At 47.3% G+C, this 27,198-nt stretch overlaps 1 protein-coding gene across 1 annotated transcript; it reads left to right on the forward strand.

The window, feature by feature from the left end:
* The first annotated feature begins 861 nt into the window (after positions 1-861).
* On the forward strand, positions 862-9,440 carry clec19a (C-type lectin domain containing 19A). The gene is made up of 5 exons (XM_055943960.1): positions 862-1,102; positions 4,101-4,278; positions 4,492-4,585; positions 7,948-8,080; positions 9,090-9,440. Exons 1-5 carry the CDS (start codon positions 1,015-1,017, stop codon positions 9,164-9,166), a joined length of 570 nt encoding a protein of 189 aa, XP_055799935.1. The 5' UTR covers positions 862-1,014; the 3' UTR covers positions 9,167-9,440.
* The last annotated feature ends 17,758 nt before the right edge of the window (positions 9,441-27,198 follow it).

Raw genomic sequence — 27,198 nt, forward strand, 5'->3', positions numbered from 1 at the left:
GGTTAAAGTCTTCTCCCTTTTCAGTGTTGAGGGTTAAAGTATTCTCCCCCTTCAGTGTTGGGGGTTAAAGTCTTCTCCCTTTTCAGTGTTGAGGGTTAAAGTCTTCTCCCTTTTCAGTGTTGAGGGTTAAATTCTTCTCTCCCTTCAGTGTTGAGGGTTAAAGTCTTCTCCCCCTTCAGTGTTGAGGGTTAAAGTCTTCTCCCTTTTCAGTGTTGAGTGTTAAAGTCTTCTCCCCTCCCCCTTCAGTGTTGGACATGTGTATTTGGGTGTGAGTCTCTCTCCTCTTTCAGTGCGTATTAGGGTGTGAGTCTCTCTCTCCTCCTTCTCCTCTCTAGTTTTCTCTGTTGTTCTTTCGTTCTCTCCCTTGCAGAGCCAATGATGTGATCGAGTGAGAAGCCTTGCAAAACAAGAAGGGGTTGGGGAGTATTTTTCTCTCTTTCTCCCCCCTCTCCCTCAATTCAATTCAATGGGCTTTATTGGCATGGGAAACAAATGTTAACATTACCAAAGCAAGTGAGGTAGATAATATACAATAGTGAAATAAGCAATAAAATGAACTCTCTCTCTCTCTCTCTCTCTCTCTCTCTCTCTCTCTCTCTCTCTCTCTCTCTCTCTCTCTCTCTCTCTCACACATACACACACATACACACACACTGATTTCTTCCTGTGCACGACTGAGAGACACCATCTAATCTCCCAGAGCTGCTACTCAACACTGACTCTCTCTCTAACACACACACACACACACACACACACACACACACACACACACACACACACACACACACACACACACACACACACACACACACACACACACACACACACACACACACACACACACACACACACACACACACACACACACACACACACACTGCACTTCCCCCCTCTCATCACACAGAAGAAAAGCCACACACACACATCCACACTCAAACACACACACCCATATTCCGAGTCAGTGGATCTAGATTCTCTCTCTCTCTGCCTGTCTTTCTGTGTTTCTGTTGGAAGATGCTCTGCTGGGAGTTGTGTCTGACCCTGCTCCTCTGGGCTCTTCCTGTGAGGACTATCCCTTCCACCAACATCAAGATCACACACGGTGAGTACTACTATTTAGGTGTGGCGGCTGCGGCGGTAAACAAACGTTTGGGGAAGGTTCTTCCTCTAGGTATAGTCACTGAAGAAGATCAAAACAAATCACAATTTATTTCTCACATGCGCCGAATACAACAGGTGTAGTAGACCTTATTGTGAAATGCTTACTTACAAGCCCTTAACCTACAATACCGTTAAGAAAAATAAGTGTTAAGAAAGTATTTATTAAAATAAACTGAAGTAAAATAAACCCGATGTATCCCTGGTAGTCCTTGGTATCCTAGACGGGGAAAGCAGACAGCATCTTCCAATGCTCTATCTACAGTCACTCAGATTGGGTTAGTTAGTTAGTTAGTTAGTTAGTTAGTTAGTTAGACAGTTAGTTAGTTAGTTAGCTTGTGATCATGTGATTATTATTATTATTTGACCCTGCTGGTCATCTATGAACGTTTAAACATCTTGGCCATGTATTGTTATAATCTCTTCTTCCCAGGTTTCTGCCTTTCTAGGGAGTTTTTCCTAGCCACCGTGCTTCTACACCTGCATTGCTTGCTGTTTGGGGTTTTAGGCTGGGTTTCTGTACAGCACTTTGTGACATCAGCTGATGTAAAAAGGGCTTTATAAATAAATAAATTTGATTGATTCATTGGTCAGTTAGTTAGTTAGTTTGTTAGTTAGTTAGTTTATTTGTTAGTTAGTTAGTTTGTTAGTTAGTTAGTTTATTTGTTTGTTTGTTAATTAACCACCCGGGCTGAGGAACCAGGCTTCCAGCAGAACCAGAGGATCAAGGGGCATGAGCAGGGAGCCAACCTGACCACAGGGCTCCTTTCTGGGGCAGCTGGAGGGAGAGACCGCCTAGGGTTAGGGCTGGTGGAGGTGGAGACTAGATGCATGTTCTCATATGGAAATGACTACATGCCTATACTGTGACATGTGACAGTCTTTTAAACCTTTATTTGATATTTCTAGATGTATCTTATTTGTGTTACAATGTCTTGTTTCTAATTAGCAGTTTTTTTTCCTCGTTACTCAAGACTGTTGTGTCTGGGTATACTGTTTAGTTGTAATATTTCAAGAAATTTATAAACTGCCTTTTGTCATTTCTTTAACTTCAAGAAATCCTATTTCCTATTTGACTTGTTGTTTAATCTTCTCCTTGGAGGCTGTGTGGCTGGATTTAATCTAACTGGTTTTGATAGAAGAAGAATTGAACTGACATGTTTGAAGCTGTTGTGAGAGTTTAGTTGGGGTATCTGGAGTCTATTGAAAGCAAGGGGGCACAGAGACGTGTAGTTTCAGGAGTACGTCTGCCATCTGTGTCTCTGCCATGCACCTCCATTTAGATTTTTAGGGAGAGTTTGGTCGTTCATCTGACGACAGGGGTCAGCCTGCAGGCGCCCGTCCCGCCACAAGGAGTCGCTAGAGTGCGATGAGCCAAGTAAAGCCCCCCTGGCCAAACCCTCCCCTAACCCAGATGGCCCTGGGTCAATTGTGCGCCGCCCTATGAAACTCCCGATCACGGCCGGTTGTGATACAGCCCGAGATCGACCCTGGGTCTGTAGTGACGCCTCTAGCACTGCAGTGCCTTAGAGCCCTGCGCCACTCGGGAGGCCCTGAACATGTTAAGAGAAGTGCAACCTGTTCTCTTTCAACATATACAGTAACAGAGTACCTGGAAGTCTACCTTTGGTAAAGGGATACAGAGAAACTGATAGTCTTGGTGAAGGGATACAGAGTAACTGATAGTCTACCTTGGTGAAGTGATACAGAGTAACTGATAGTCTTGGTGAAGGGATACAGAGTCACTGATAGTCTTGGTGAAGGGATACAGAGTAACTGATAGTCTTGGTGAAGGGATACAGAGTAACTGATAGTCTTGGTGAAGGGATACAGAGTACCTGAAAGTCTACCTTGGTGAAGTGATACAGAGTAACTGATAGTCTTGGTGAAGGGATACAGAGTCACTGATAGTCTTGGTGAAGGGATACAGAGTAACTGATAGTCTTGGTGAAGGGATACAGAGTAACTGATAGTCTTGGTGATGGGATACAGAGTAACTGATAGTCTTGGTGAAGGGATACAGAGTAACTGATAGTCTTGGTGAAGGGATACAGAGTAACTGATAGTCTTGGTGAAGGGATACAGAGTAACTGATAGTCTTGGTGAAGGGATACAGAGTAACTGATAGTCTTGGTGAAGGGATACAGAGTAACTGATAGTCTTGGTGAAGGGATACAGAGTAACTGATAGTCTTGGTGATGGGATACAGAGTAACTGATAGTCTTGGTGAAGGGATACAGAGTAACTGATAGTCTTGGTGAAGGGATACAGAGTAACTGATAGTCTTGGTGAAGGGATACAGAGTAACTGATAGTCTTGGTGAAGGGATACAGAGTAACTGATAGTCTTGGTGATGGGATACAGAGTAACTGATAGTCTTGGTGAAGGGATACAGAGTAACTGATAGTCTTGGTGAAGGGATACAGAGTACCTTAAAGTCTACCTTGGTGAAGGGATACAGAGTAACTCGTAGTCTTGGTGAAGGGATACAGAGTAACTGATAGTCTTGGTGAAGGGATACAGAGTAACTGATAGTCTTGGTGAAAGGATACAGAGTAACTGAAAGTCTTGGTGAAAGGATACAGAGTAACTGAAAGTCTAGCTTTGGGTAAGTCCATAAACACGTGACAACTTGGTATTTATTAGGATCCCCATTAGCCGCTGCAGAAGCACCAGCTGCTCTTCCTGGGGTCCTCATGAAAGGAGTGCTGCAGTCTAACTTGATAATGAACATGACAAGGAAAACATTGAATGAGGAGTATTCACAATTACTTAAGAGCAGTGTAACCTATTCTCGTTCAACATTTTAGTTACATATGGTATCCTCCCTCCCTCCCCCGCTCTCTCTTACCTCCCCCCCTCTCGTCTCGCTCCTCTTCCCATCTCCTGACCCCCCTCTCTCTCCCTTCCCTTCCCTTCCCCTCCCTCACTCCCTCCCCCAGCCTTCCCCCTCCAGTTGCCAGAACCAGGCCTTCCCGTCACCTGTCCGTTGTTCTGGACTGAGTTCGAAGGTCACTGCTACCGTTTCTTCCCCCTGAACCGGACCTGGGCCGAGGCTGACCTGTACTGCGCTGAATTCTCCAATGGTCTCAAGTCTGCCAAACTCACCTCCGTACACAGGTGAGAGGGATACCTGTCCATATACACACACAAAGGTCCACACACTGCCACACTACAGGTGAGAGGACACACACACACACACACACACACACACACACACACACACACACACACACACACACACACACACACACACACACACACACACACACACACACACACACACACACACACCTCTCTCTATCTCTAACCATCCCTTGTCTGAGTTCTCAGCTGGGAGGAGAATGTGTTTGTCTACGATCTCGTCAACAGCCGTATCCCAGGGATACCAACAGACATATGGATTGGCCTTCACGACAGGAGACAGGTAAGCACTGAGGGTTCAAACATTCCAGGATCTTTCCCAGAATTCCCAGGATTCTGGATTTCCTGCTTATTCCCTCCCAATTCCCGGAATCTTCTGGTTAGTTTTCCAGAAACCCTATGAAGCACCACTGCCAGGATAATCACTACCTCATATGCGTGTTGTCGACAAACACACTGTACTTGTCTTTTTAAGGTAATATACTCTGGAGGAGACATCTGCAGCAGTTATCGTGAATTCAATCTCTGCAGACGTCTCCTCAGATGTTATTCCCTTGTAATACAAGGAATCTTCTAACTAGGATTTATGGAAAACCAGGACATTTTGGGAAAGTCACCGGACTTTTTTCAACCCTACTTCTACTCAATGATTTACATACAGTACCAGTCAATAGTTTTGACACACCTACTCATTCAAGGGTTTTTACATTTACATTTACATTTAAGTCATTTAGCAGACGCTCTTATCCAGAGCGACTTACAATTTTCTTTCTTTTTTTTACTATTTCCTACATTGTAGAATAATAGTGATATCAGAACTATGAAATAACACATATGGAATCAAGTAGTAACCAAAAATGTGTTAAACAAATTAAAACAGATTTTAGATTTTAGATTCTTCAAAGTAGCCACCCTTTGCCTTGATGACAGCTTTTCACATTCTTGGCATTCTCTCAACCAGCTTAATCTGGAATGCTTTTCCCACAGTCTTGAAAGAGTTCACACATATGCTGAGCACTTGTTGGCAGCTTTTCCTTCACTCCGCAGTCCAACTCATCCCAAACCATCTTAATTGGGTTGAGGTCGGGTGATTGTGGAGGCCAGGTCATCTGATGCAGCACTCCATCACTCTCCTTCTTGGTCAAATAGCTCTTACACAGCCTGAAGGTGTGTTGGGTCATTTTCCTGTTGAAAAACAAATGATAGTCCCACTAAGCGCAAACCAGATGGGATGGCATATCGCTGCAGAATGCTGTGGTAGCCATGCTGGTTAAGTGTGCCTTGAATTCCATGTAAATCACAGACAGTGTCACCAGCAAAGCACCCCCACACATTACACCTCCTCCTCCGTGCTTCACGTTGGGAACCACGCATGCGGAGATCATCTGTTCACCCACTCTGCGTCTCACAAAGACACGGCGGTTGGAACCAAAAATATGTACTTAGTCTTTTAACAAATAGAGCTATCTTCTGTATACCACCCCTACCTTGTTACAACACAACTGATTGGCTGAAAGAAGGAAAGAAAGTCCACAAATTAACTTTTAACAAGGCACACCTGTTAATAGAAATGCATTCCAGGTGACTACCTCATGAAGCTGGTTGAGAGAATGCCAAGAGTGTGCAAAGCTGTCATCAAGGCAAAGGCTGGCTACTTTGAAGAATCTCAAATATAAAATATATTTTGATTTGTTTAACACTTTCTTGGTTACTACATGATTCCATATGTGTTATTTAATAGTTTTGATGTTTTCACTATTATTCTACAATGTAGAAAACAGTAAAAATAAATTAAAATCCTGTGTTGAAAACGCCGTGCCTCCTTCTCGGCACTAGAATAGATTTAGGTAGTTATAGAAACGCTCTATAAGAAATGTATGTATTAATGTTTACATTCGTTTTGGACACTCATTATTTTACAGGCACCTTAATACATACTGTTAAAGTACATTATGTGTACTTAAAAATGTAAAATTAAAAAATATATAAAAAACATTTTCCTTTAAGTAAACATTTTATAGATTACTATACATCTACCCAGCAAACCAAAATGGTTTCTGTGAAAGTTCCCAGAACATTCGTTAGGTTGCGGCAAATGTTCTCATAAGACAAAAACTATCCAGTTGTGCTAATGATTAGACAATGTTTGTGTAAAACGTTTTGTCTGATGTTTCCAGAACGTTCCCACTCACATTAAGTTGTGGCAGTATGTTCTAAAAACATTATTACAGCATCTGGAAACCCAATGAGAACGTTTGGGGAATTTTTCCTTGGTGATTGTTACAGATGTTGTGTATAACGTTTTTGTGAACGTTAGAACATTCCAGTGATATTTCATTTAAAACGTTTTCTGAATAATGATTTAAATGTTTTTGGGACGTTATAATCCTAATGTTAGATAAAACCCCAGCTAGAAATTCATGGAAATCTAAGCTAATGTTCTAGGAACGTTCCCAGTTTGCTGGATATGCTTATAGACCCCCAGAGGGTTTACTTCTAACAGTACCAACAATTAGAACAGGTCATGGTAGAAATAGTTTTAGTTACTCAGCTCCGTGGTCCTCGAATTATCTCCTGAACATTTAAAAATTTGATGATCTAGTTTCGTTGGTGGAGTTTAAACACTTGATCGATGTATATATCATGGAAGAGTGTAATTGTCTTTAAGGACAGCTGTTTTTAGTCAAGACTTTCGTGTTTTTAACGTAATATGTTTTAGTTGTACTGTATGTGTGTTTATAGTTGTGTTTAATGTTGTGTTAGTGTATGTAAGTTGTTTTGTATGAAACATTGTTCCCCCTGCTGCTATTGGACCAGGTCTCTCTTGGAAAAGAGATGTTATCTCAATGAGAAAAACCTGTATAAATAAAGGTCCAATAAAACCAGAATAAATAAAACCGGGGCCTGTCAGTCCAGCTCTCTAGGAAGCCAGTCTGACGTAGATATTTCACTCTGGAACTGAAAGGCTGGTTCATTAACACACTGCTGGTAAACCCACTACAGAGTCACCAAGCCACCACCTCCAGAGATAGAGAAACTAGACTGAGTCTACGTCCCAAACGGCACCCCTTATTCCTACAGTACTCTACTGTTGATCAGAGGAGAGTCTCTGGTCAAATGTAATGCACTACGAAGGGAATAGGACGCCATTTAGGATGCAGCCCCAGGTTTGTTTGGTTTAGCCAGAGTTGGTGTTGATTATCACTAATATGATCCAGTCTGTATATCTGTTGCCTGAACTCACTACAGAGTGGTTTTATTGGACCAGGGTAGAACCCTCTTTATGAATAGATCTAGGATCAGTTTACACTTCCCCCTATCCTAACCTTAACCATTAGGGGTAAAAAACTAAGCTGTCCCCAGATCAGTAGTGTTTGTAGCATAGGGTGTTTGAACCAGCCATCATAACTACTGTGCAACTCTCATGGGAACAGCTAACAGGACATATCTGACATGCAAACCTCTTAATTACTTTCCAAATGGGCTAAAATTAGATTACAGTTAACAGTTAGGGTAGAGTGTGAGTTTAGGGTAGAGTCAGAGTTTAGGTAAGGGTCAGTTTTAGGTTTTAGCTAATCTTCCCTTTTCATTAAGCAGTCTGCCCAGGTTGTTCTATATACCATGTCATCCTCTTCTTGACTATAGGAGGGCAGTCTGGAGTGGACCGACGGCAGTAACTATGAATACAGCTACTGGGATGGCAACCAGCCTGACGACGGCATACACCGCATCCCTAAAGAGGAAGACTGTGTCGAGATCTGGTACAGGCAGAACAGCGGTGAGACACACACACAGGCACAATGAGCATAAACACACACAGGCGCAATGAGCATAAACACACACAGGCACAATGAGCATAAACACACACAGGCGCAATGAGCATAAACACACACAGGCACAATGAGCATACACACACACAGGTGCACGGAGCATAAACACACACAGGCACAATGAGCATAAACACACACAGGCACAATGAGCATAAACACACACAGGCGCAATGAGCATAAACACACACAGGCACAATGAGCATAAACACACACAGGCGCAATGAGCATAAACACACACAGGCACAATGAGCATACACACACACAGGCGCAATGAGCATAAACACACACAGGCACAATGAGCATAAACACACACAGGCGCAATGAGCATAAACACACACAGGCACAATGAGCATAAACACACACAGGCGCAATGAGCATACACACACAGTGTATTACCCAATAAAACAGGGATGACCTAAAGGTCATGACCTAAAGGGATGACCTAAAGGTTGATGATTGAGCCTGGGGATGACATAAAGGTTCATGATTGAGCCTGGGGATGACATAAAGGTTCATGATTGAGCCTGGGGATTACCTAAAGGTTCATGATTGAGCCTGGGGATGATCTAAATGCTCTTAATTGGTCATTTCGGATGTGTTTCTCTGAGTTTCTGTCCAAGTATGTGTCCCTGCTGATCACACACACACACACACACACACACACACACACACACACACACACACACACACACACACACACACACACACACACACACACACACACACACACACACACACACACACACACACACACACACACACACACACACACACACACACACACGCATACTGTACACACACACATTAATACACACACACACGTCCGTAGCTGATGAGTCAGTCAGTCAGTGTGTTGTAGTGTTGTTTTTGTCTCTAACAGCGCTGTGTGTGTGTGTGTTAATGTGTGTGTATGTGTGTGTGTGTGTGTGTGTGTTTGTGTGTGTGTGTTTCTGACAGCGCTGAGGTCCTGGAATGATAACAGCTGTGACAAAGCCTTTCCCTTCGTATGCAAGATCCCCACAGTGGACAACTAGACCTCCAGGGTCCAGCACTAACACACACACACACACACACACACACACACACACACACACACACACAACTTTCTCGCTGCTGTTGTTGCCTTCTCCTTCCTCAAACCTCCCTCTCTACTTCTCCTCCCTCAACTCTCTCTGTCTTCATCTTCTCCCTCAACCCTCCCTCTCTTCATCTCCTCCCTCCCCATCCCTCTTTTCTTTCCCCCCCTCAACTCACCTTCTCTTCTCCTCTCTTAACTCTCCTTCTCTCCTCCCTCCCCCTCCCTCTCATCTTCTCCTCCCTCCTCCATCCCTCTCTTCCACTTCTCCTCCCTCCCTCCCTCCCTCCCTCCCTCCCTCCCTCCCTCCCTCTCTTCTTCTCCTCCCTCCCTCCCTCTCTCCCATAGTATAATGCACTAGGTATTGAATAGGGTGCCATTCAGGACATCACACACTCACACAGGAATACATGGGACTTATCATGTGAAGGCCAGTCATCAACCTTCCTTCCTTCCCTCCCTCCCTCCCTCCCTCCCTCCCTCCCTCCCTCCCTCCCTCCCTCCCTCCCTTCCTTCCTTCCTTCCTTCCTCCTTTCTTCCTTCCCTCCATCTCTCCTGTCTTCCATCCTTCCTTCCCTCCATCCCTCCTTTCTTCCTTCCTTCCATCCATCCCTCCTTCCTTCCCTCAATCCCTTCTTCCTTCCCTCGATCCCTCCTTTGCTTTTCTCTTCAAAAAGTAGGTATCTGTTAGAAGTTGGACTGCCGGTGTCTCAGCAGTCTGCGTTCTGTTCTGAAGCAGCCGGTCCTTCAGCAGTCTGCGTTCTGTTCTGAAGCAGCCGGTCCTTCAGCAGTCTGCGTTCTGTTCTGAAGCAGCCGGTCCTTCAGCAGTCTGCGTTCTGTTCTGAAGCAGCCGGTCCTTCAGCAGTCTGCGTTCTGTTCTGAAGCAGCCGGTCCTTCAGCAGTCTGTGTTCCTCTTCACCCTGCAGCCCTGTTACCACTAAGATACTTTGATGTTTGGTCAACTCTCAAATGGCACCCTATTCCCTATGTAGGGCACAACTTTATGACAGAACTCTATGTGACTCAGGTCAACAGTAGTGTACTGTAAAAGGAACTAGTGTGCTATTTGTGACAGTTGTTGTTGATGTTTATGTGTGAACGTTTATATGTCCTGCTGTACTGTCATGTAGTATATGTAGGACCAATCATCAATACTTTGATCAATTCTTTAATACATTTAATAAGAACAACAGACTGTGGTTGTTTTGTGTCTGGACTGTTGAGTTCCTTCTCCATCACGCGCTCAGCCTTAACAACAACAACACATTGGTAAATAACCTTATTCTAGGGAAGCCATAGAACTACCATCACACGCTCAGCCTTAACATCAACAACACATTGGTAAATAACCTTATTCTAGGGAAGCCATAGAACTACCATCACACGCTCAGCCTTAACATCAACAACACATTGGTAAATAACCTTATTCTAGGGAAGCCATAGAACTACCATCACACGCTCAGCCTTAACATCAACAACACATTGGTAAATAACCTTATTCTAGGGAAGCCATAGAACTACCATCACACGCTCAGCCTTAACATCAACAACACATTGGTAAATAACCTTATTCTAGGTCAACCATAGAACTACTATCACACGCTCAGCCTTAACATCAACAACACATTGGTAAATAACCTTATTCTAGGTAAACCATAGAACTACTATCACACGCTCAGCCTTAACATCAACAACACATTGGTAAATAACCTTATTCTAGGTAAACCATAGAACTACCATCACACGCTCAGCCTTAACCTCAACAACACATTGGTAAATAACCTTATTCTAGGTCAACCATAGAACTACCATCACACGCTCAGCCTTAACCTCAACAACACATTGGTAAATAACCTTATTCTAGGTAAACCATAGAACTACTAGGTTGTTACAGTACATAGGACTTACCACTCTTCTATTTCGCAAGTATTTACTAAAAAGACAAGAACACACTGATCTTACCAGAACCACTTTAGTTAATTAAACTGAGCAGGGACACTAACGGGTGAGTGGTAAGGAAGTACAATTAGTTAGAGCATTAGTTACACAGCCCACCACTGTAGTTACTATACATGTAGTGTAGAAGAGTCCTGGACAATAGTTACTATACATGTAGTGTAGAAGAGGTCAGGACAATAGTTACTATACATGTAGTGTAGAAGAGGTCTGGACAATAGTTACTATACATGTAGTGTAGAAGAGGCCTGGACAATAGTTACTATACATGTAGTGTAGAAGAGGCCAGGACAATAGTTACTATACATGTAGTGTAGAAGAGGTCTGGACAATAGTTACTATACATGTAGTGTAGAAGAGGTCAGGACAATAGTTACTATACATGTAGTGTAGAAGAGGTCTGGACAATAGTTACTATACATGTAGTGTAGAAGAGGCATGGACACTAGTTACTATACATGTAGTGTAGAAGAGGTCAGGACAATAGTTACTATACATGTAGTGTAGAAGAGGCCTGGACAATAGTTACTATACATGTAGTGTAGAAGAGGTCAGGACAATAGTTACTATACATGTAGTGTAGAAGAGGTCAGGACAATAGTTACTATACATGTAGTGTAGAAGAGGTCAGGACAATAGTTACTATACATGTAGTGTAGAAGAGGTCAGGACAATAGTTACTATACATGTAGTGTAGAAGAGGTCAGGACAATAGTTACTATACATGTAGTGTAGAAGAGGTCAGGACAATAGTTACTATACATGTAGTGTAGAAGAGGTCAGGACAATAGTTACTATACATGTAGTGTAGAAGAGGCCTGGACAATAGTTACTATACATGTAGAAGAGGCCTGGACAATAGTTACTATACATGTAGTGTAGAAGAGGTCAGGACAATAGTTACTATACATGTAGTGTAGAAGAGGCCAGGACAATAGTTACTATACATGTAGTGTAGAAGAGGTCTGGACAATAGTTACTATACATGTAGTGTAGAAGAGGTCTGGACAATAGTTACTATACATGTAGTGTAGAAGAGGCCTGGACAATAGTTACTATACATGTAGTGTAGAAGAGGTCTGGACAATAGTTACTATACATGTAGTGTAGAAGAGGTCTGGACAATAGTTACTATACATGTAGTGTAGAAGAGGTCAGGACAATAGCTACTATACATGTAGTGTAGAAGAGGTCAGGACAATAGTTACTATACATGTAGTGTAGAAGAGGCCAGGACAATAGTTACTATACATGTAGTGTAGAAGAGGCCAGGACAATAGTTACTATACATGTAGAAGAGGCCTGGACAATAGTTACTATACATGTAGTGTAGAAGAGGTCAGGACAATAGTTACTATACATGTAGTGTAGAAGAGGTCTGGACAATAGTTACTATACATGTAGTGTAGAAGAGGCCTGGACAATAGTTACTATACATGTAGTGTAGAAGAGGTCAGGACAATAGTTACTATACATGTAGTGTAGAAGAGGTCTGGACAATAGTTACTATACATGTAGTGTAGAAGAGGTCTGGACAATAGTTACTATACATGTAGTGTAGAAGAGGTCAGGACAATAGCTACTATACATGTAGTGTAGAAGAGGTCAGGACAATAGTTACTATACATGTAGTGTAGAAGAGGCCAGGACAATAGTTACTATACATGTAGTGTAGAAGAGGCCAGGACAATAGTTACTATACATGTAGTGTAGAAGAGGCCAGGACTTTAGAAGTGTAGTGAGTTGTGTGCGTCCCAAAGTACACCCTAAAATACCCATTGGGCTCTGTTGAAAGGTAGCGCACTACAAAGTGAATAGAGGGCTATTTGGGAAGCATCAGGTTATGTGTTGTCTTGTCTATTGTACGGGGGGGGGGGGGGGGGGGGGGGGGGTAGTTTAGCCTGAGAGGTGGGTTGTCAGTACAGATTGACCAGTCAGTGACCTGGAAGGTGTGAGGCTGAGGGGGAATTAAAGAGGTTTGAACTGGCAACTCCACCTTTAGATAATTCCCCTCAAACAAAACAGGGACATAAAGTGTGTTGTGTGTCCCTGTCTCAGCTGGCTCCCAGTGTTCTCTCCTCCAGGAGGGAATTCCTTAGCTCTGTGGCAGAGAGCCAGGTGTGTTGTGTGTTGTGTGTTGTGTGTTGTGTGTTGTGTTGTGTGTCCCTGTCTCAGCTGGTTCCCAGTGTCCCTCCCTGTCTCAGCTGGTTCCCAGTGTCCCTCCCTGTCTCAGCTGGTTCCAAGTGTCCCTCCCTGTCTCAGCTGGTTCCCAGTGTCCCTCCCTGTCTCAGCTGGTTCCCAGTGTCCCTCCCTGTCTCAGCTGGTTCCCAGTGTCCCTCCCCTCCTCTGTTAAGCGTGGGCATTCTTCTCCAACCAAAACAACATGGTCATGTTGTGTGTGAACCGTAGCTGTTAGCCCATGGAGAGGTTAAGCTGATCCTGTTCCTACACACACACACACACACACACACACACACACACACACACACACACACACACACACACACACACACACACACACACACACACACACACACACACACACACACACACACACACACACACACACACACACACACACTGATTCATCATTACACAACCATTGAGCTTTATTTGGTGTTTTATTGGATGCGAAACGACAACTTTGATATGGAAACATCACAGAGGTCTGGGAGTGGTGGAAGAGGTCTGGGAGTGGTGGAAGAGGTCTGGGAGGGGTGGAAGAGGTCTGGGAGTGGTGGAAGAGGTCTGGGAGGGGTGGAAGAGGTCTGGGAGTGGTGGAAGAGGTCTGGGAGGGGTGGAAGAGGTCTGGGAGTGGTGGAAGAGGTCTGGGAGTGGTGGAAGAGGTAAGGTCTGGGAGTGGTAAAAGAGGTCTGGGAGTGGTGGAAGAGGTCTGGGAGTGGTGGAAGAGGTAAGGTCTGGGAGTGGTGAAAGAGGTCTGGGAGTGGTGAAAGAGGTCTGGGAGTGGTGGAAGAGGTCTGGGAGTGGTGGAAGAGGTCTGGGAGTGGTGGAAGAGGTCTGGGAGTAGTGGAAGAGGCCTGGGAGTAGTGGAAGAGGTCTGGGAGTGGTGGAAGAGGTCTGGGAGTGGTGGAATAGGTAAGTAACCGTGTGTATGTCTATGTATATCTTACTATTAACAAACATCCAGTCTTTAAACATCCACTGTGCCAGGACATCCACTACAAGACAGAGCTGTACAGCTACGAGAGATTCATAAGTCAAACAGTTAACACAGGAAATATTGCTTTGGGTCAGACACAGCGACATTGTAACTATAATGACCAGGGGGCTGTATTTATATCAAGTCTCTCAGAGTAGGAACGCTGTTCTGGAATCAGGTCCCCTGTCCTGTCCAAATCATCTTATTCATTGATATTTAAAAGACCAAACTTATCTCAGATCAGCACGTACTTCTACTCTGAGATGTCGGATACGTTGATACGGCCCCAGATGTCCATCTTCAACAACAAAAAGGACCCATTTGCTCTTGACAGCGATTGTAACCACCAGAATATGTGTTGATACTCAATGAAACATATGAGTCAAACAAACATATAGACGCACGCAGGACCAAAACAGACAGCAAGTATCATCAGTTCCAGAGGGAGGAACACTGACATACACACAGACTAGCAGACCACAACACATCAAGTGTGTCCCAAATGACACCCTATTCCCTATATAGTGCACTACTTTTGACCAGAGACCTATGGTCCCTATTCCCTATATAGTGCACTACTTTTGACCAGGGCCCTATAGGGTACACTTTCTCGGGAATAGGGTGCTGTTTAGGACATAATAAACCCCATATAAGTTAGACAGGAAGGAGTTAACACCATGCCATTACACTGCTGTGGGCTCTTTAAAGGGGAGAACGCTGGTCACTCAGGAAAGGCCTTCAAACAGGTGCATCGTGGGAGATGTTGGACTAAAAGCAGGAAGGGAGTGTAGATTAGCTGGACTCCTAGATGTTCCAGGTAGAATTTGCACTTAGGCACAGTTCTAGGATCAGTTTCCCCTCCCCAATCCTAACCTTTACCATTAGGAGAGCAAACACATACTGACCTTAACTCAGTGTCTAATAACAACGTCAAGTCAAGTCTACTTTGTCAACTCTTTCTTCTTCTTTTTTATACAGAGTTTACTATTCCGTTAGTGAGCAACTCCAACCAGCTCAGCTCACGTAGGAACCATCTTCAAGCAGCATTTACCAGCTCAGCTCACGTAGGAACCAACTCCAACCAGCCCTGCTGTAGTTAACGTCCATAGGTAGAGCTGTAGGTGGAGTCCCTTAGTGCTGTGACCAGCGATGTAGAGTTCATCCAGACCACATCTCTAAAGACACAGACATGCAGCTATTCACAGACAACTAGACCCAGGAGGACGACACTGTGTGTGTCTTCACAATGACTCACTATTCATTATGTAGTGCAGTACTGTTGACAGGGGGTCCCTCTGTAGTGCAGTACTGTTGACAGGGGGTCCCTCTGTAGTGCAGTACTGTTGACAGGGGGTCCCTCTGTAGTGCAGTACTGTTGACAGGGGGTCCCTCTGTAGTGCAGTACTGTTGACAGGGGGTCCCTCTGTAGTGCAGTACTGTTGACAGGGGGTTCCTCTGTAGTGCAGTACTGTTGACAGGGGGTCCCTCTGTAGTGCAGTACTGTTGACAGGGGGTCCCTCTGTAGTTACATTTTGACTAGAACCCTACGTGCCATGATTGTGCACTACATAGGCAGCAGGGCTCCATTTGGGATGCAGCCTGTGTTTATAGTGACCGAGCTGAAGGAGGAGGAGGAGGAGGAAGACAGCTCAGTAAAATCTCTACTTGTTTGGTCCTAGATTAAAGCTGTGAAACTTTGAGAAAAAACCTGTTCTAAAAGTTTGACGAAGCACAATCTGTTCTTCTCGTTCGGCTCTTCTCTTTTGTACAATACCTAACAACATCATCTACCTACGTTATCTACCTACGTTATCTAACTACGTTATCTAACTACGTTATCTAACTACGTTTACGTCAATTTGTTCATTTTTCCTTAACAGCAGTAAAGGCCAGAAATATATACACACAGAAAAACAATTCTGAGATAAATATATATCTAATATATTTATATATATATATATGCATCAAATTTACAGAAAATAAATAAATAAAGAATTATCTTCACTCACTAGCACAGTATATTTAGTATTTATACTTTTTTCATCACTTGTAATACAATCTTCACTGTAAAGTTGGCTAAACTAGACTTGATACAGTATTGTACAGAATCATAATGTGTCCCAAATGGAACCCTGTTCCCTATATGGTGCACTAACTATTGACCCATGGAGTTAAATCTACGGTCTCTGATCAAAGCACTGCACTACATGGTGAATAGGGTGCCATTTGGGACAACCACAGCAGAAACAGCGGCGGTATTTCCACCATAGACTTGGATAGACAGCTCTAGCTCCACAAAGCCTGAAGTAGTCAACTTCCACCATTTTGAAGTAATCAACTGGTTGGGACTTGCTATGGGTTAGGAAAGGATTACAGAATTCCATCCAGGTCAGCAGGACTGATCAGCCAATTTATTATACTCCTGAGCAAACATGACATAACTGCAGGTGCCAGTAAATCACCAACCTTGTCTTTATACCTGTTCAGACAACACCCTCCAGGGGGCAGTAAATCACCAACCTTGGCTTTATACCTGTTCAGACAACACCCTCCAGGGGGCAGTAAATCACCATCCTTGTCTTTATACCTGTTCAGACAACACCCTCCAGGGGGCAGTAAATCACCAACCTTGTCTTTATACCTGTTCAGACAACACCCTCCAGGGGGCAGTATGCACCCTTTCAGTTTGTTCACTGACTCATAGAAATAGTAGTAGTAGAAACTACTCTAAAATGGAGAAAGCCCTCAATGGCGCTGCCCATGCTGTCACAGTAGCCATTATGTAACAGATGTGAAGATGAGCTCTCTATCCAACTCTATGATTTCCACAGCCTGTAAAGTTTGGATCCACTTCCAACTATTTCAAACCACTGATTATCAGCAACCGTTAGTTAGTCAACCACTTCAGAGAACATCAACTATTTTATCAGTCAATGGCTGCATCCCAAATCAAAATATCACCCTGTTACCTAAATAGTGCACTACTTTTGACCAGGGCCCAGTAGTCATCAGTCAATGGGCCCAGTTTGACCAGGGCCCAGTAGTCATCAGTCAATGGGCCCAGTTTGACCAGGGCCCAGTAGTGTACTGTGCACGGAATAGGGTGTGATTTGGGACGCACACCAATGTGTTTTCAGTTGAACACTGTAAAGAGTAGAGGCATGGTCTGAACCTAGTGACTCAGTCCACTGTACCTGTGTTAGCACCAGTCTGTCAGCACTGAGGCACTACGACCATGCTAGCACCACAGGCACCTGGTAACCCAATACAGCTGGGTTAGGGCACCTGGTAACCCAATACAGCTGGGTTAGGGCACCTGGTAACCCAATACAGCTGGGTTAGGGCACCTAGTAACCCAATACAGCTGGGTTAGGGCACCTGGTAACCTAAAACAGCTGGGTTAGGACACCTGGTAACATTAAACAGCTGGGTTAGAGCACCTGGTAACATAAAACAGCTGGGTTAGGGCACCTGGTAACCTAAAACAGCTGGGTTAGGACACCTGGTAAGATTAAACAGCTGGGTTAGAGCACCTGGTAACCTAAAACAGCTGGGTTAGGGCACCTTGTAACATTAAACAGCTGTGTTAGGGCACCTGGTAACCTAAAACAGCTGGGTTAGGACACCTTGTAACATTAAACAGCTGTGTTAGGGCACCTGGTAACCTAAACCAGCTGGGTTAGGGCAACTGGTAACCTAAAAAAGCTGGGTTAGGACACCTTGTAACATTAAACAGCTGTGTTAGGGCTTGGGAAACTGTTTTTATACAGGCCCATGATTGACCATGCCAAGTAGTGGGTACCTGGTAACCCAGTGTTCCAGTAAGTGAAGGGGGCACCTGGTAACCCAGCCAGCGTAGTAGGGCACCTGGTAACCCAGTCAGTTTATAAGGGCACCTGGTAACCCAGTCAGTCTATAAGGGCACCTGGTAACCCAGTGTATAAGGGCACCTGGTAACTCATTCAGCAGCAGAAGGTCAGGAATGATGGCGATGATAAGGGGATGGATCTCCTCTCCTGTCTGATCGTATCAATGGGAAAAAGGTGAAGCCCAGAGGGCAATTAGCCAGGGATAGTCTGTCTGTCTATTCCCTATGTAGAGCATTACAGTTGACCAGGGCCCATAGGGAGAAGGGGCCCATAGGGAGGTGGGGCCCATAGGGAGGTGGGGCCCATAGGGAGGAGGGGCCCATAGGGAGGTGGGGCCCATAGGGAGGAGGGGCCCATAGGGAGGAGGGGCCCATAGGGAGGAGGGGCCCATAGGGAGGAGGGGCCCATAGGGAGGTGGGGCCCATAGGGAGGAGGGGCCCATAGGGAGGTGGGGCCCATAGGGAGGAGGGGCCCATAGGGAGGAGGGGCCAATAGGGACGAGGGGCCCATAGGGAGGAGGGGCCCATAGGGAGGTGGGGCCCATAGGGAGGAGGGGCCCATAGGGAGGTGGGGCCCATAGGGAGGAGGGGCCCATAGGGAGGTGGGGCCCATAGGGAGGAGGGGCCCATAGGGAGGAGGGGCCAATAGGGACGAGGGGCCCATAGGGAGGAGGGGCCCACAGTCTAAAGTAGTGCACTATATAGGGAATAGGGTGCCATTTGGGACACACCCTCTGTCTCTGGTCACACTGCTAGGAGGCTCAGAGGTCAGTCAGGAAGGTGAGGGGGAAGAGAGGGAGCAATTTTGGAGAGCTGAGGATGGTTCATCTTGTTGGCAGGGGCTGATTAATGCAGGGCCTGATTAATGCAGGGCCTGATTAATGCAGGGGCTGATTAATGCAGGGCCTGATTAATGCAGGGGCTGAAGCCCCGGGTCCCTTGAGGCCGAGAAAAATGGAAATGTATATATATATTTTTTATTTTTTACTGGAACTGCCAACCATAGGCCCGGGGCCCGGGGCCGAGACAAATATATATTTTTACAGTGTAAGGAGGTCTTTACTATTCGGCTCATAAACAATGTTGAGCCCCGGCCTATGATTTCTTAATCCGGCCCTGCTGGTGGCCTTGACCCTGACCTCTGTCTCCCCTTCCTTCTCTTCCTCCATCTTCTCTCTCTGTGTCCTTCTCTCTTCTCTCTCTCTCTCTCTTTTTCTCTCTCTCTCTGTGTCCTTCTCTCTTCTCTCTCTCTCTCTCTTTCTCTCTCTCTCTCTCTTTTCTCTCTCTCTTTCTCTCTCTCTTGCATCCTCTAACCCCCTTTTCTCACCTCCTACCTCCCTGACATCAAACCCCCGACCTCTAACCTCTAACTCCTGACCCCCTTTCATCTTCCTCTTTCCTACTGTGTACATCAACACTTTGAGCTTATACCTCTCCTCCTGACCTCTGACCCCTAACCTCTAACTCCTGATCCCTCTCCAGCTCCATCATGTGACCTCCAGCGAGGCGGGGGAGACGCGGTCACACTCTGCCCGTGAGCGCAGGCTGTGCCACTGCTCCACCGGAGTTCTCTGACTGGCCAACAGGTGGCGCCAGTGGGAGGTCTCAGGGGGACCCGTGGAGAACTGGCCAATCACGATCCTCCCCACAAAATCATTACTGCTCTTCATGTTGTGGCCGTACACTTGAGGGAGGGAGGAGAGGGGGAGAGAGAGGGAGAGAGGGGGATGAGGGGGAGGAGGGGGGGTGGGGGGAGAGAGGGGGAGAGAGGGAGAGAGAAGGAGAGAGGGGGAGAGAGGGGGAGAGAGGGAGAGAGGGGGAGAGGGGAGGGGAGAGGTGTGGGTTAGTTGGTTAGTTGCATATACAGTTTGAAAAAAATCCTGTTGTATGTTTTCTAGTTAAAAACAGATAGTGTTGAAAAGATATCAGATATTATCCTACACATGTCAAAATACAACTTCTGCAGAGCAATCATGGTAGTAGTGATTAATATGACATGGATTGGTCCTAATGCAAGACACACACACACACACACACACACACACACACACACACACACACACACACACACACACACACACACACACACACACACACACACACACACACACACACACACACACACACACACACACACAGGCACTAACATACACGTTGGTACATTGTAATATTGTTGTATGGTGGTATTAAACATGTTGTATTGTAGATATGTAGTGGTGTAATAATGTTATATAATGTACTGTTTTATCTGTTGTTTTATATGTAAGTGTCTTAATGTGTTTTAACGTCAGGAAGAGTAGCTGCTGCCTTGACAGGAACTAATGGGGATCCATAATAAACCCCAGGAAGAGTAGCTGCTGCCTTGGCAGGAACTAATGGGGATCCATAATAAACTCCAGGAAGAGTAGCTGCTGCCCTGGCAGGAACTAATGGGGATCCATAATAAACCCCAGGAAGAGTAGCTGCTGCCCTGGCAGGAACTAATGGGGATCCATAATAAACTCCAGGAAGAGTAGCTGCTGCCTTGGCAGGAACTACTGGGGATTAATGTCATCAGGTATGCTGGTGAATATAGATTTGGGTCGCTATTCTCAGAGAGCACACACATACACACACAGACACACACACATGCGTACACACACACAGACACACACACCACTTCCATTGGTGAGAGAGATTGCCAGGCCCTCGGGGCAGACAGCGTAGGGCGTGCTGTTGCTAGGTAACAAGGTTTATCCCCGTGGAGGCGAACCACGGGCCCCTTCACCTTGAGGTCCTCTCCTTGCGTGAATCCAAACTTGTGAACTTGCTGTCATGGATTTAAAGGCTTTGGATGGGTGTAATCATTGGCTTGAGGGAGTTTCCACCATTTTGGTTTCACCTGTCCTGTGTTTTGTTTGTCACATAAGTTTAGATGAAGGGAAGGACAGGAGGAGAGGACAGGAGGAGAGGACAGGGGGGAGGACAGGAGGAGAGGACAGGAGGAGAGGACAGGAGGAGACGAGGAGAGGACAGGAGGAGAGGAGGAGAGGAGGAGAGGACAGGAGGAGACGAGGAGAGGACAGGAGGAGAGGAGGAGATGACAGGAGAAAATGACAGGAGGACAGGAGGAGAGGACAGGAGGAGAGGACAGGGGGAGAGGACAGGGGGAGAGGATAGGGGGAGAGAACAGGGGGGAGAGGATAGGGGGAGAGGACAGGGGGAGAGGACAGGGGTAGAGAACAGGGGGAGAGGACAGGGTGAGAGGACAGGGGTAGAGAACAGGGGGAGAGGACAGGGGGAGAGGACAGGGGGAGAGGACAGGGGGAGAGGACAGGGGGAGAGGATAGGGGGAGAGGACAGGGGGAGAGGACAGGGGGAGAGGACAGGGGGAGAGGATAGGGGGAGAGGACAGGGGAAGAGGACAGGGGGAGAGGACAAGGGGAGAGGACAGGAGGAGAGGATAGGAGGAGAGGACAGGGGGAGAGGATAGGGGGAGAGGACAGGGGGAGAGGATAGGGGGAGAGGACAGGGGGAGAGGATAGGGGGAGAGGACAGGGGGAGAGGATAGGGGGAGAGGACAGGGGGACAGGAGGAGATGACAGGAGGAGAGGACAAGGGGAGAGGACAGGAGGAGATGACAGGAGGAGAGGACAGGGGGAGATGACAGGAGGAGAGGACAGGGGGAGAGGACAGGAGGAGAGGACAGGGGGAGAGGACAGGAGGAGAGGACAGGGGGAGAGGACAGGAGGAGAGGACAGGGGGAGAGGACAGGAGGAGAGGACAGGGGGAGAGGATAGGGGGAGAGGACAGGGGGACAGGAGGAGATGACAGGAGGAGAGGACAAGGGGAGAGGACAGGAGGAGATGACAGGAGGAGAGGACAGGGGGAGAGGACAGGAGGAGAGGACAGGGGGAGAGGACAGGAGGAGAGGACAGGGGGAGAGGACAAGGGGAGAGGACAGGAGGAGAGGACAGGGGGAGAGGACAGGAGGAGAGGACAGGGGGAGAGGACAGGAGGAGAGGACAGGGGGAGAGGACAGGAGGAGAGGACAGGAGGAGAGGACAGGGGGAGAGGACAGGAGGAGAGGACAGGAGGAGAGGACAGGGGGAGAGGACAGGAGGCCGATGGAAGACCCCGCTATCGCATTCCGCTTCCAAACACACCTGAGTCACCAGCTATCAAAAATAAATGAGAGGGAGGGAAGGAGTGAGTGAGGGAGAGGGTTCCTCCCTTCCTCGCTCCCTCCCTTACTCCTTCCCTCTCTCCCTCCCCTACTCCTCCCCCCTCCCTCCCCTACTCCTCCCCTCTCCCTCTCTGTTTGTTGTGTAGCAGGTCTCATTTATGTTTTATAGCTGGTGACTCAGACAGGGACTTAGGTGTGTTTGGAAGCGGAATGCGGTCGCAGCGGAACACGGACCATGGAACGCCGGGTGCAGAGCACAGAACAACTCAGGGAACATTTACAATATACACTGCTCAAAAAAATAAAGGGAACACTTAAACAACACAATGTAACTCCAAGTCAATCACACTTCTGTGAAATCAAACTGTCCACTTAGGAAGCAACACTGATTGACAATACATTTCACATGCTGTTGTGCAAATGGAATAGACAAAAGGTGGAAATTATAGGCAATTAGCAAGACACCCCCAATAATGGAATGGTTCTGCAGGTGGTGACCACAGACCACTTCTCAGTTCCTATGCTTCCTGGCTGATGTTTTGGTCACTTTTGAATGCTGGCGGTGCTTTCACTCTAGTGGTAGCATGAGACGGAGTCTACAACCCACACAAGTGGCTCAGGTAGTGCAGCTCATCCAGGATGGCACATCAATGAGAGCTGTGGCAAGAAGGTTTGCTGTGTCTGTCAGCGCAGTGTCCAGAGCATGGAGGCGCTACCAGGAGACAGGCCAGTACATCAGGAGACGTGGAGGAGGCCGTAGGAGGGCAACAACCCAGCAGCAGGACCGCTACCTCCGCCTTTGTGCAAGGAGGAGCAGGTGGAGCATGCCAGCGCCCTGCAAAATGACCTCCAGCAGGCCACAAATGTGCATGTGTCTGCTCAAACGGTCAGAAACAGACTCCATGAGGGTGTATGAGGGCCCGACGTCCACAGGTGGGGGTTGTGCTTACAGCCCAACACCGTGCAGGACGTTTGGCATTTGCCAGAGAACACCAAGATTGGCAAATTCCCCACTGGCGCCCTGTGCTCTTCACAGATGAAAGCAGGTTCACACTGAGCACGTGACAGACGTGACAGAGTCTGGAGACGCCGTGGAGAACGTTCTGCTGCCTGCAACATCCTCCAGCATGACCGATTTGGCGGTGGGTCAGTCATTTCTTTGGGGCCGCACAGCCCTCCATGTGCTCGCCAGAGGTAGCCTGACTGCCATTAGGTACCGAGATGAGATCCTCAGACCCCTTGTGAGACCATATGCTGGTGCGGTTGGCCCTGGGTTCCTCCTAATGCAAGACAATATGGCTGGAGTGTGTCAGCAGTTCCTGCAAGAGGAAGGCATTGATGCTATGGACTGGCCCGCCCGTTCCCCAGACTTGAATCCAATTGAGCACATCTGGGCCATCATGTCTCGCTCCATCCACCAACGCCACGTTGCACCACAGACTGTCCAGGAGTTGGCGGATGCTTTAGTCCAGGTCTGGGAGGAGATCCCTCAGGAGACCATCCGCCACCTCATCAGGAGCATGCCCAGGCGTTGTAGGGAGGTCATACAGGCACGTGGAGGCCACACACACTACTGAGCCTCATTTTGACATGTTTTAAGGACATTACATCAAAGTTGGATCAGCCTGTAGTGTGGTTTTCCACTTTAATTTTGAGTGTGACTCTAAATCCAGACCTCCATGGGTTGATACATTTGATTTCCATTGATAATTTTTGTGTGATTTTGTTGTCAGCACATTCAACTATGTAAAGAAAAAAGTATTTAATAAGAACTCTCTCTCTCTCTCCCTCTCTCTCTCTCTCACCATCTCTCTCTCTCCATCCCTCTTCCACTTAGAATTATCTAATTCTGAGGATCTCCTTCCCCTCTATGTGTGTGTGTGTGTGTGTGTGTGTGTGTGTGTGTGTGTGTGTGTGTGTGTGTGTGTGTGTGTGTGTGTGTGTGTGTGTGTGTGTGTGTGTGTGTGTGTGTGTGTGGTGCTGAATGGAAACAGGCCTGTTCCTCTGTGCTATATCTGTCTCTTATCAGAACTGGCTCTCCTCTCCCTCCCTCTCCTCTCCCTCCCTCTCCTCTCCCTCCCTCTCCTCTCTCCTCTCCCTTCCTCTGCTCTCTCCTCTCCCTCCCTCCCTCTCCTCTCTCCTCTCCCTCCCTCTCCTCTCTCCTCTCCCCTCCCTCCCTCTCCTCTCTCCTCTCCCCTCCCTCCCTCCCTCTCCTCTCTCCTCTCCCCTCTCCCTCCCTCTCCCCTCCCTCCCTCTCCTCTCTCCTCTCCCTCCCTCTCCTCTCTCCTCTCCCTCCTTCTCCTCTCCTCTCCCCTCCCTCCCTCTGCTCTCTCCTCTCTCCTCTCCCTCCCTCTCCTCTCCCCTGCCACAGCCCCTCTCCTCTCTCCTCTCCCCTCTCCTCTCCCTCCCTCTCCTCTTCCTCCCTCCCTCTCTCTCTCTCTCTCCTCTCCCCTCCCCTCCCCTCCCCTCCCCTCCCCTCCCCTCCCCCTCCCCTCCCTACCTCCTTCTCCTGTCTCCCATCCCCTCCCCTCCCTCCCTCCCTCTCCTCCCTCCTCTCCCTCCCTCTCCTCTCTCCTCTCCCTCCCTCTCCTCTCATCCCCTCTCTCCTCTCCTCTCTCCCTCTCTCCCTCCCTCTCCTCTCACTCCTCCACTCCCTCCCTCCCTCCCTTTCTTACTGACTCTTCATTATCCTGCTCTGAGTAAATATAGCCCTCTGCCAAGGATAAAGGAGGGTGTGAAGGAGACCAGACATAACACACACACATACACACACATACACACAGACACACATACAGAAACACACATACACACACACACACACACACACACACACACACACACACACACACACACACACACACACACACACACACACACACACACACACACACACACACACACACACACACACACACACACACACACACACACACACACACACACACACACACACACACACACACACAGGTCCTCACAGAGAGGTAGTAGGAGGATGTTGTGTCAGGTCCTCACAGAGAGGTAGTAGGAGGATGTTGTGTCAGGTCCTCACAGAGAGGTAGTAGGAGGATGTTGTGTCAGGTCCTCACAGAGAGGTAGTAGGAGGATGTTGTGTCAGGTCCTCACAGAGAGGTAGTAGGAGGATGTTGTGTCAGGTCCTCACAGAGAGGCAGTAGGAGGATGTTGTGTCAGGTCCTCACAGAGAGGTAGTAGGAGGATGTTGTGATTAAAACAGGTCCTCACAGAGAGGTAGTAGGAGGATGTTGTGTCAGGTCCTCACAGAGAGGTAGTAGGAGGATGTTGTGTCAGGTCCTCACAGAGAGGCAGTAGGAGGATGTTGTGTCAGGTCCTCACAGAGAGGTAGTAGGAGGATGTTGTGTCAGGTCCTCACAGAGAGGTAGTAGGAGGATGTTGTGATTAAAACAGGTCCTCACAGAGAGGTAGTAGGAGGATGTTGTGTCAGGTCCTCACAGAGAGGTAGTAGGAGGATGTTGTGTCAGGTCCTCACAGAGAGGCAGTAGGAGGATGTTGTGTCAGGTCCTCACAGAGAGGTAGTAGGAGGATGTTGTGTCAGGTCCTCACAGAGAGGTAGTAGGAGGATGTTGTGTCAGGTCCTCACAGAGAGGTAGTAGGAGGATGTTGTGATTAAAACAGGTCCTCACAGAGAGGTAGTAGGAGGATGTTGTGTCAGGTCCTCACAGAGAGGTAGTAGGAGGATGTTGTGTCAGGTCCTCACAGAGAGGTAGTAGGAGGATGTTGTGTCAGGTCCTCACAGAGAGGCAGTAGGAGGATGTTGTGTCAGGTCCTCACAGAGAGGCAGTAGGAGGATGTTGTGTCAGGTCCTCACAGAGAGGTAGTAGGAGGATGTTGTGATTAAAACAGGTCCTCACAGAGAGGTAGTAGGAGGATGTTGTGTCAGGTCCTCACAGAGAGGTAGTAGGAGGATGTTGTGTCAGGTCCTCACAGAGAGGTAGTAGGAGGATGTTGTGTCAGGTCCTCACAGAGAGGTAGTAGGAGGATGTTGTGTCAGGTCCTCACAGAGAGGTAGTAGGAGGATGTTGTGTCAGGTCCTCACAGAGAGGTAGTAGGAGGATGTTGTGTCAGGTCCTCACAGAGAGGTAGTAGGAGGATGTTGTGTCAGGTCCTCACAGAGAGGTAGTAGGAGGATGTTGTGTCAGGTCCTCACAGAGAGGTAGTAGGAGGATGTTGTGTCAGGTCCTCACAGAGAGGTAGTAGGAGGATGTTGTGGTTAAAACAGGTCCTCACAGAGAGGTAGTAGGAGGATGTTGTGTCAGGTCCTCACAGAGAGGTAGTAGGAGGATGTTGTGTCAGGTCCTCACAGAGAGGCAGTAGGAGGATGTTGTGTCAGGTCCTCACAGAGAGGTAGTAGGAGGATGTTGTGATTAAAACAGGTCCTCACAGAGAGGTAGTAGGAGGATGTTGTGTCAGGTCCTCACAGAGAGGTAGTAGGAGGATGTTGTGTCAGGTCCTCACAGAGAGGTAGTAGGAGGATGTTGTGTCAGGTCCTCACAGAGAGGCAGTAGGAGGATGTTGTGTCAGGTCCTCACAGAGAGGGTAGTAGGAGGATGTTGTGTCAGGTCCTCACAGAGAGGTAGTAGGAGGATGTTGTGTCAGGTCCTCACAGAGAGGTAGTAGGAGGATGTTGTGTCAGGTCCTCACAGAGAGGCAGTAGGAGGATGTTGTGTCAGGTCCTCACAGAGAGGTAGTAGGAGGATGTTGTGTCAGGTCCTCACAGAGAGGTAGTAGGAGGATGTTGTGATTAAAACAGGTCCTCACAGAGAGGGTAGTAGGAGGATGTTGTGTCAGGTCCTCACAGAGAGGTAG

This window comes from Salvelinus fontinalis, chromosome 2 (assembly GCF_029448725.1).
Source record: "Salvelinus fontinalis isolate EN_2023a chromosome 2, ASM2944872v1, whole genome shotgun sequence".
Taxonomy (NCBI): Eukaryota; Metazoa; Chordata; class Actinopteri; order Salmoniformes; family Salmonidae; genus Salvelinus; species Salvelinus fontinalis.